An 11176-nucleotide genomic window follows, 5' to 3' on the forward strand; every position below is an offset into this window, starting at 1 on the left:
TGGTGTCTGTAAAGTATTATACTTCAGCTTAAACAACAACAGAAAGAAATAACGGCTGCTTTATTCAGCGAGCACCATGTAAATGCCGAGTGCCGCGACAAACACCCATAATCGTGCCAGGCTATAGCAGACGACGCTCGGACGCTTGGCGCGGAGGTCGATGGCAGCGCTGTGGTGGCGGGAACGGCTGCGGGCTAAATGGTGCGCATAGGCTAGGAGTTGGGACACTTAAAGAGGTCTATAAACGTTATTCCGGCGGACCAGGCGGTCGATGTGGTACTGATCGTTTTTACGCGGTGCTTAGAGAACATGTGCTCCTTTTTTGTGTGAGTTAACGATCACTAAGCCCTGGGTCCTGTGCAATGCTATTAGCTCGCTGTATGTTTCTTGCGGTGCGCCGTTGGTGGTTATCGTAGTACGGTCCACACGCGCTTTCTTTGTGCCCGGCTCATGAGAAGCTGGTGTACTCTCGCCGCTCCCGCCTCGGCTCACAGTGCACGGAAGAATGTGTTGATAGTTGTGCTATCGCGTGCTGTAGTTCACCGCAATTCAACACTACGCTGGACGGACTGTTGGTGCAGTCGATGCGGCGTGAACGGACACGAAGGAGCACTCGCCTCGGAAGGTAAGTCCGGCGCCTAGCGCATTCTTATGGTTCATGTAGTGTACCTTGTCATGCGCAGCAGAAGATTAGTACAGCTACAAAAACAGTAACAGTGATTCCCTAATGTTCGTTCGATATCGTAGTTCACATTTAGCAAAACGTTTCACGAAAATTACCCCGAGATTGATGTTGTTGAGAGCTTCATCTATTGTTTATTTTCATTTTGTTATGAAGTATGCTAGCGCCGGGGCATCGCTTGGTCTGAACGGGCACAAAAAATTCAAGCAGGGAAATGTCACTGCTTCTGTACGCAATTTCTCAGCAAGAAATCGTATAGACAATTCTAGAAGTACGTTGATGTGTTGTGCAAATGATCTGACTCGTGAGAAGATTTTAGCTTGTATGCAAACTTTGATGATTATAGATTGTCGCCAAGGCAACCTGTATTTCTTGTGTCTAGTGTTCTGTTTGTTTTCGTGCCTTTGACACGTTGAATAACTGCCTGTGATGTAAGAATGAAATATTTAATTTGTCTAAGCGGATGCAGCTTCTTGTAGCTGGCTGTACGAGAGCTTTCCACAATTTGACGCTGTGTTGTTAAATCACAAGTTTGCAGATTCAGCAGTGATTACAATAAGCTCAACATTTATTGTTTAGGGATGTCACAATTTCCAGAGACGGAGGCATCTCTGCACCACAAAGGAGACTGCGGCACTATGCAGCCTGAACAGCACGACAAAGCATCTGATCTGCCTGCTTTCACAAGGTACGTACAAAACAGTCACAGCCATTTATGTGTTCTAGGTTCTGTTCGTGTATTTGGTACCTGCCAACTTTCCCGATTAGTTTCTGCTTTTCCAAGTGTGCTGTTTGTGTACAGCGTGTCAAGGTAAATAATGGTTAATAATGTATGCATAGAAAAATGCGGGCGCTGAGAGCGCTTGGGCGCTGAGAGCGCCCAAGCGCTCTCAGCGCTTTCTCTTGCGCTGAGAGCTTTCTCTCAGCGCTTTCTCTTGCGCTGAGAGAAAGCTTTAGGAAAGTGCGTGCTGTCTTTCCAACACAGGATTTCTGTCTAGAATTTTTGCAAAATATGAAGTGCAGAGGCTGGCAGGTTTGGCAAACAATGTTCAACACTTTTGCTTTAGATTTTAATGTAGCCAGTTCATTATCTGTCCCTAGTATAGCATAGCGTCAAGCTTGAAGCTGATCTCTGATGTCACGTCAGTTGCAGGATATAATAATGTGGTATCACGAACTGCTTGTTACGCATGTCAGTCAACATGGTGCAGTGGTCACAGGTGCGAGTATAACCAAAAGCTGGGCATTCTTTGCCCTTCTGCACATGATGTGGGATAGAGCTTGAACTATGCCATAGTGGCACCATCTCCCTCACCTTCTCTTCCTCATTATTCTGTTAACTTGCACTAAAATGCACAACTTCTAGAGGCTTAATTATGGTGTTGTCTGCTGAACTTGGCTGATGTGAATTTCAGTAGTCTGGGGTACCCTCAAAGCCATGCTGTACTTTGCATGCATTTTAATATGGTCAATTTGAAATATGTGATTGGCTGTGGCATTCTCAGAGAAACAAGGCCTCTTGTGAATAATGCATACATGCATTATTCGCATTTTCTAATACTCTTTCAAGAAGCAGCCTGTAGGCTGCTCCCCGAAGAAGTGACCACTTTTGCTTACTCTACGTGGCAGTCTGGTCCAGTTTACTTAACCTGTTTGCCATCTATGCACGAGGAAAACAGAAGCGAAAAAAAGGGACCTTCGATTAATGTTTTTGCACAGATGGCTCATACATTGCACTTTTCTTATCTTGCAGGCTTTGTTAACTCAAAGCTTTCTATGGGCGAATATCAGTATTTCATTCCTATTTATACCTAATAAGAATTACTTTGTTCATAGTGTCACTTTTTATATTATACTCTTGTGAGAATAAGCTCACTTGTTTTAATGCAGATGTGGCTGGGCCTGCAGAAAGAGTGTAAGCAGACTACTGTGTTGCTGATCAGTGCTGGTGCTGATCTCTACGTCTGAGTTGGCCTCACAACGTCCAGGCACCACTGTGCTTTGCTTCTTTGACAAGGTAATATGATATAGACAACTTGCACCTCAGTATCAGTTTTGAGAAATATGCTAAGACACAAGAGTTGGCCTTGGTGATAAATACACTCGTGTTCTTTTTTTAAAGCGTTCTTCTTGCAGTGTTCCTCATGCACATGTTTTCAGAAGATGCTTAAATGCAAACCGCCATGGAACTTGTTTATGCCTTAAAGTAGCACTCTTTCACCAAAAAAAGCCTTATTTAATGCACAATTCATAACAAAGGTGAGGAAGTGACAGGACATAAGTCTAACAACCATCCAGTTTTACTGCTTGCACAGCACTATAAAGCGAGAGGTGAAAGGGCAAGAACAGATAAATCGAAAATGCATGTTGCTCACACAATTGCGAAAAGGACACATGGCATGGCTACTATGATGCTTGTTTTACAATGATAAATAAGCAGTCTTGCTGTCTGATAGTCCACTGGAGGTGGAGCCAACTTGCAAATTTCCTGTCACACATATAAGGAAATCTTAACGAATTTCGCCAGCACTATGGTCCTTATACATTGCCACAGTTGCACAGTTTTCAAACAAAATAATGCAAGTGAGCTTTGCACTACCAAGTGACCACAAAATGACCTGAGCATTCAGTTAACATGGTTGCAAATCCAGTCATTTATACATTGGCCTGTTTTGCCGACGTAGTGTCTACTGCACGACAGTGGTATTTAATATCCATCAACACCCCTGTGCTCTACGTACTCTTTCTTGCATCCTTCTTTTTCACAGGTAGTGGAAGATTACTTGATTCCAGAACAATTTGGTTTGTTCTACACATGATAGTGAACTTGCCAGTCTTATATTAAACAGGGAATTGGGTAGAAAGATGTGGTATTTCTTATGGTGCCCTGGTGCGTTCAGCTTCTGCAGATGCTTCAAGCTTGTATTGACAAAAATTGGGATGAAGCCATAGGAGGAGAGTTGTAAAAGTGTAACAAAAGCCTCCTGATAGATATGCTGAGTTGTGCTGCTGTGGACACTTATTGGTTATCCCTACTGGGTAACGCTGTTAGGGTTATGGATGCTTTGACACTGTAGGGCCTATAAGATGGCTAGCATTACAGAACACATTAAAACGACTAGGGATGCGTGTCGTGCTATGCTATCATAATTGGCCCACAAAGTGACCACCTTTGCTTACACTATGTGGTAATCTGGCCCAGTTTACTTAACCCAACTGCCATCTATGCATGAGGAGGAGAAGGGACTAAAAAAAATGAAGGGACCTTCGATTAATGTTCTTGTACAGATGGCCCATACATTGCATTTTTCTTATCTTGCAGGCTTTGTTACTTAAAGCTTTCTATGGGCAAATATCAGCATTTCATTCTTATTTATACCTAATAAGTATTGCTTTGTTCACAGTGTCACTTTTTATATTTACCGTATTTACTCACATAATGATCGCACGAACGTAATGATCGCAGCCCTGAATTTTGTCGTCGAAATACTATTTTTTTTATTTTCTGTGTTGATCACACTCCAAACTTGCCGCAGCGATCTGTCATGTGCCAAGTCTAGCTATTAATGATAGCGCTTACCATCTGTCGGATGCTACGCGAACAGCTCTTCAAGACAAACCAAGCAGTCTGCACGCACCAAACATTCTTAAGCAGATGCCCGATTTCATTCCTTTCATCACTTTCCGCACGTCCATGACAAAAAAGCTACAACCAAAATTGCCTTCATTATGTGTAGGCTTTGTAATGGTTGTGGTCAAGAACAACAAAAAAGGTACCTTTCGATTCTTCTCACCTGCACTCGTGGGCACGCAACAAATCTTGTAACACAGCTAAGATATTCGCCCACCCTTAGCGGAAACGTGCTGTATTAGGATAGTAGTAAAGACAGATGCCGCAGTTTCTGCAGCATGCCCGCCGTGTCTTTCTACGTCACTGGCAGCTAAGCGCGCCCATCTGTTTCTGCCCCCTCATAGTGGACATGGCTACGTTATTGCCACAAACTTACTGATATTATTGATATTATTCATTACGGATACGGAAGAAACTTTCAATGCATGTAATGTACTCCCGAGAAAAAAAATCTCGTTCGGCGCATTTGGTGTGTTCAGCTTGCTGCGCCGGCTGCCATTTTTGTTTTGGTGTCCCGCACTACACTCAGTGGCAGCCACCTATTTGTTGACCTGTTGCCATCCCGCAGCAAACGCGGGATAAAAAAATTATTTTTGCAGGAAATTTAACCGGCGTAATGATCTGAATAACATCTGAATTTTCGACCATTTTTTTACGAAAAAGTGAGATCATTATGCGGGTAAATACAGTACTCTTGTGACACCAAGCTCACTTGTTTTAATGCAGGTGTGGCTGGGCCTGCAGAAAAGCTGTAAGCAGACTGCAGTGTTGCTGATCAGTGCTGATCTCCACGTCCGAGTTGGTCCCACAACCTCCAGGCGCCACGGTGCTTTCACAAGGTAATATGATATGGACACCTTGCACCTCAGTATCAGTTTTGAGTTTGACTTTTGATAAATATTTAAGAAGACACAAGGGTTGGCCTTGGTGATAAATACACTCGTGTTCCTTTTTAAAGTGCTCTTTCTGCAGTGTTCCTCATGTACAATCGGCCAAAAAAGTAAACGGACCACGGCTAAGGTGGCCGGAGCGGCTGCGGGGCCACACTGGGGCGCTGCTATCTCGCTCCGCGCGCTGACCGCGAGAGTGCCCCGGGTGACGCCACACTTCGCCCTCACTCTCACGCGGTGCCTTGTCACGCTTGATCAATTTCTAGTGCACCGTTCGGTTGCTCTACTGCTGACGGTCGCGACGAAGGGGGCCATGCATCGCCGGTAGTCCAGCACATGGCGCTGTCCTGCAGTTGCGGGAGCCGCAGGGCATCAAAGCGCGGCACTGAGAAGGAACGGAGACCCATTCTGATTGTTGTTTTGTTTATGTTCACCATATGTTTTATATTAGTGCATGTCGCCGGCGTCCACCGCTGCTCGATTTTAGGCAACATATCGCGCAAGTAGCCGCAACGGCGGCTACGGTGACGCGCGCTCTTTCACGCCGGTGCGATAGCCGCAGGCGGCAAGGTTTACTGCGGGCACGGTTATATGTCGAGATCACTTTTCCGTCATTGTCTCCAGTGGTACGTTTAATATTAATATCAGCGACGCCTCTGAAAACTGCTTTAATTATATACGACAATGCATAGGCCGTTATGAAAGATTACAAAAGTACGGCCAGGAAGAGGTAATTGGGAAGACGAATAGGAGTAACTATAGTCAGTCATGAAAGTTTATTCATGGAAGCATTCCATGGCTTGAAGAGGTCCTAAGTGCGATGAAAAGTTGCCGTCGACCGCGATGACTTGGCTTACTCGCCTTGGCACCGAGAGCACCGCCGCAATAGCTTCGGACGTCCACGCAGCGCTTCCAACTCTCTATCAGCACGATAAGTTAGAGAGTTGGAAGCGCTGCGTGGACGTCCGAAGCTATTGCGGCGGTGCTCTCGGTGCCAAGGCGAGTAAGCCAAGTCAACGCGGTCGACGGCAACTTTTCATCGCACTTAGGACCTCTTCAAGCCATGGAATGCTTCCATGAATAAACTTTCATGACTGACTATAGTTACTCCTATTCGTCTTCCCAATTACCTCTTCCTGGCCGTACTTTTGTAATGTTTCATAACGGCCTACGCATTGTCGTATATAATTAAAGCAGTTTTCAGAGGCGTCGCTGATATTAATATTAAACGTACCACTGGAGACAATGACGGAAAAGTGATCTCGACATATAACCGTGCCCGCAGTAAACCTTGCCGCCTGCGGCTATCGCACCGACGTGAAAGAGCGCGCGTCACCGTAGCCGCCGTTGCGGCTACTTGCGCGATATGTTGCCTAAAATCGAGCAGCGGTGGACGCCGCCGACATGCACTAATATAAAACATAAGGTGAACATAAACAAAACAACAATCAGAACGGGTCTCCGTTCCTTCTCAATGCCGCGCTTTGATGCCCTGCGGCTCCCGCAACTGCAGGACAGCGCCATGTGCTGGACTACCGGCGATGCATGGTCCCCTTCGTCGCGACCGTCAGCAGTAGAGCAACCGAACGGCGCACTAGAAATTTATCAAGCGTGACAAGGCACCGCGTGAGTGAGGGCGAAGTGTGGCGTCACCCGGGGCACTCTCGCGGTCAGCGCGCGGAGCGAGATAGCAGCGCCCCGGTGTGGCCCCGCAGCCGCTCCGGCCACCTAAGCCATGGTCCGTTTACTTTTTTGGCCGATAGTACATGTTTTCAGAGGATGCTTACACTCCTTAAATGCAAACTGCCATGGAGCTTGTTTAGGCCTTAAACTAGAACTCTTTCACAAAAACTATCATTTAGTTTCTATAGTAGTATTAAAGGTGAATTAATCTTTCCTATAAACAATTCTGCAGTGGCATCTATGCAGTGTTTTCCGTCTGCATATTCCGCAGTGCGGTAGCAAAGAGCTGTGCTATCTGTATTCACTTGCATGAGCTTGTTATACTTGTTCATTTAATGTAAAATACTTGTGGAAAAGTATTAGACTATTTCTGTGGTCTTGTATTGCAATTCTGCAGCCATTTATATTGTTTGTAAAACACGAACATTTAACAGAGACAGGAACAAGACAATGCGAGGACGAGCACTTGCTTTCAACTGCTGTGGTTAATGTTGAAATATCACTTTACATAGGTAGAAAACTCATAAGCCTCCGTGTTCTCTTTTTCCTGTTTCTCTGAGATTTTCACGCTTTACACACAATATCATGCAAGAACCAGCCCATTCAGTTATGCAGTGGAATCACCTATTGTGCATGTTAGTTCCAATGGCTTGTTAGAATCTAACAGGGCCGGCTGCTTTGTTTACATTTTTTTGCAGAGGCATACGAGCACTTAGTGTCAAAAACGCCGAGCACTGTGGATACAGAGGCAAGGAGGCTGAAGGACCTGAACAAGCACCTGGCCACCATGCTTCGGCATGCAAAATAAAGATGGTTTGTGTTAATTGTGTGCCCTAAAAAGTGTCCTCTTTGTCTCCGAGCTGGCACATCGGCCGACTCATGTGATAGAAATTAACTCGCTGTAATGTTGGCAGCAGATGTTACTGTGTGGAACTTCACCAAAAATACTGCATGAACAAAAGAACTCATTCAACACAAATGAGAACACCTGTAGAATGCAGCTAAACAAGAATAGTGTCATTTTCCATAGCTGAACGAGAACATTTTCATGTAGCATACACAAACGAGAACGATATCGTTGAGCATAGACGTGCGAGAACTATCTCGTCAAGCAAAGCTATGCGAGAATAATCTCGTTTAATGTACCCATACGAGAACGATCTCGTTCAGTGACGATGTCCTCTCGTACACATACGACATCGTTAAGTCTACGGAGCAATAATAGCGTAGAGAAGTTCTCGTAAAATTCTCATACAAATTTTTTCAATAGGGTACCTTGCCCCTAGACACGGCACTTCCTCCTGCTGCGGTCTCAACAAGCGAGTATGCGCGCGACGCCATCGCCCTCGCCGACCATGCACGCCAGCTTGCCCGTGCTCGACTGACGGCCTCACAGACCACTCAGCAGTGTCAGTACAACGCCCGCCATCGTGATGTACAGTTTTCACCTGGTGCGCTCGTGCTCCTGTGGTCGCCCTCTCGTCACGTCGGACTTTCAGATAAGCTCCTTTCGCGATACACAGGGCCCTACCGCGTGCTGCGCCAGGTGACGCCTGTGACTTACGAAATTGCTCCTGTGGGCTCAACCTCGTCCTCTCCTGTGGCACCTAGTGATGTCGTACACGTCAGTAGGCTCAAGGCCTACTACACTGCTTCCCAGTCCGATCTTTAGTAGCTCCGGGACGGCGCTTTTGCAGCCGGGGGTAGTGCTACGGCACAATATGTGCGATCACGAAAGGCCAGCAGTGTGAAGACGACGACGACGATTAGAAGCTAGCGCGCGCTGTTGCCTCTTGGCCAAGCGCAGCGTATTTTCCTTGTAAATATATTTGTACATAGCTTTTCGTCTGCGTCTTCCTACGTAACAATATGCTGCCCAAAGGTGCCGCGACGCCGCGCCACGGTGCCACAGAGGGCATCGCTCGCGTACCGAAACGCGTGCGCAGTGCGAGGCGAGCTGAGTGATCGGGTGCGTTCTGTGCATGTGCTGCGCTATTTTTCGATTGCTGGGTTGTTTAGTTGAAGTAGCGGGGTGGGACAACGATGCCGAACACGTGTTGCAAGTAACAGCTGAATAAGTAGAATGGTGGTATCTCTGCGTCATTTATAAATGACGCAGTGGCACTATAAACTTAGTTGAAAGTTTGCGCATGGTGTGTCGTCTTCTTTCACGTCCGTGTCGTTTTTATGTCGCGCAATATCATTTAAGCAATGGATTACCAACTTGCCCGGAATGCTGCTCTCATCTCTAACAAGCTATTTAAAAAAAATTGCTGTATTTGTGATGTGGCTACTTCTGCTCGTTTGAGAGTTGTTTTGCCATGTGTTATGAAATGCTTATGCTTTACACTTTCTTGTTTCTAGAAACAATCGATTATGTATTCTGTATTTATTGCCATTTGTTTCCTGGTACTTGTTTCCTGCCCCCCAATGCATATCTCACACGTTTGATGTTATTTCTTTGTGCTTATTATATTAGTGTCATGCTTTTAACAAACTTCTTGCATTGTGAATGGTGGACCATTCGTGACCGGAGGCCTCTGTGCTGTCTGTATTTCGCTCCGCTTATCTTACATGATAAATAAATGATCGTGCTTGTATGTTGTTTTTGCACCAACACGTTCTATTTCTTTTCTTAATCGAATTATAAAGCTTTTAACAGATTGTAAATAGTTGCGCATTAAGAACCAAAATACCTAGTCTCGTCGTTTCTGCGTCGGAACCACGAGCAGCGTGAATAAGTGCTGGGCTTACTGACACTTCTAAACGACTGCTTGCTATTACAATACAGCTAGTTTCAATTGTGCAGGTCCTAAGACTTCACGTTCGCCTTAATCCGTTGCTAAAAGCCGCACCGAAGACATTTAGTAGCGAAGTTTGTCTTGCATTAATCCTACTTAAATCTCATTCACAAATGGTATCGCTTTGCAGAGAAATCTTAAGCGCACGGAGCAGCTCAATTTCCTTTTCTTTGTCATTAAGTATTCTACTGTAGCAGCCCTTAGCAATAACAATTTCATTCTTTTGATCTCCTTATAAGATACTGCCCACAGTCAGAGTCCTTCTCTGCCACAGTTTAATAGAAAGTTAACAGCTGTGCTCGGCGAACAATCTGGCGCTATGCGCAATGGAGAGTTGGCGCTTACTTACGTGTAAGCAGAGATGCAACAGCCCATATGTTTGCCTCTGTTGATAAGTGGGACCACTGGCGCTTTGTTGCGAATGCGCAGTGTTTAACTTGACGCAAATATTAAAAAGAGGAGCCCACCGAAGTATTGAGGCGAACGGCGATGATGAAGATATCTGGACCGAGACCTCCCAGCCGTGTACAGCGGAACACCCGTTTATTTAAATTTAGGTGCATCTTAAAGACATTTAGTAGCGAAGTTTGTCTTGCATTAATCCTTCGTAAATCTCATTCAGGAATGGCATCGCTTTGCAGACTTTTAGGTGCATTTAAAGACATTTAGTAGCGAAGTTTGTCTTGCATTAATCCTACCTAAACCTCATTCAGACATTTATTTACGTTTATTTAAATTTAGTTGCATTTTAAAGGATCCCTGGTGGTCAAAATTAATCCTGAGTCCCCCACTACGGCGTGCCTCATAATTGTGTCGTGGTTCGGGCTCTTAATATCCCAGATAAAAATAATTTTTTTTGGTCTGAGACCGCCTCAAGCTCCATGTTATAAGCGGCTTTTTTTCGTCCCGGGCGCTCATATCATGGCAGAAGACGCGCTCCGGCAGTAATTTAAGCATATTCAATGTTAAAAATAGTTACGCGAAACTAAAGCGACGGTTGAGGAAGTCGAGAAAGCTAGAATACCGAGGCTGCCCCACACACAACCACAGCGGTAGCAGCGGTAGCATGCCCTCTCATGCACGGTTGCGCCTCTAGCGGCGGGCGCTGGCTCTATATGAAACTGAGGCGGCAGTTTCATCACCAGAAAAAAAAATGGAAGGACTCTGGTTATATATATATATATATATATATATATATATATATATATATATATATATATATATATATATATATATATATATAGCCGAAGCAATCTTGGCAAAGCCGCGGGGCCGGTAATAGCATAGTTTTCTTGTTAGTGGCTTTCGAACAGCGGCCGACGACGCGTGCACCTGGCGGTAGTCGCTATGACGGTAAGTCTCAGCACGCCGCCTTATCTCGGAGGCCATGCCGGGGAGCCGCGCGTTCAGGGTCATGCGTCACTTCCGGAGAGCGGTAATGGCGGCGTTATTTTCAGTTTCGGTATCATCAAAACGGATGCTTTTGCGA

At 45.4% G+C, this 11176-nt stretch overlaps 1 protein-coding gene across 3 annotated transcripts in view; it reads left to right on the top strand.

The window, feature by feature from the left end:
* The first annotated feature begins 251 nt into the window (after positions 1 to 251).
* LOC142589925 (uncharacterized) overlaps positions 252 to 11176 on the top strand; it is an 11420-nt gene continuing 495 nt past the window's right edge. Inside the window, exons 1-5 of one of the 3 annotated variants that reach the window (XR_012830004.1) lie at positions 252 to 625; positions 1262 to 1370; positions 2573 to 2699; positions 5040 to 5152; positions 7585 to 7699. Coding sequence is in view for 1 of the 3 variants with exons in the window: in XM_075701638.1 (XP_075557753.1) it covers positions 451 to 625; positions 1280 to 1370; positions 2573 to 2621 (315 nt within the window). In the remaining 2 variants the exon portion in view is untranslated. Of the gene's footprint in view, positions 626 to 1261; positions 1371 to 2572; positions 2700 to 5039; positions 5153 to 7584; positions 7716 to 11176 lie in introns of those variants that run through there. The other 2 variants (XR_012830003.1, XM_075701638.1) reach the window with 2 other exon arrangements.

Source organism: Dermacentor variabilis, chromosome 8 (genome assembly GCF_050947875.1).
Source record: "Dermacentor variabilis isolate Ectoservices chromosome 8, ASM5094787v1, whole genome shotgun sequence".
Classification (NCBI taxonomy): domain Eukaryota; kingdom Metazoa; phylum Arthropoda; class Arachnida; order Ixodida; family Ixodidae; genus Dermacentor; species Dermacentor variabilis.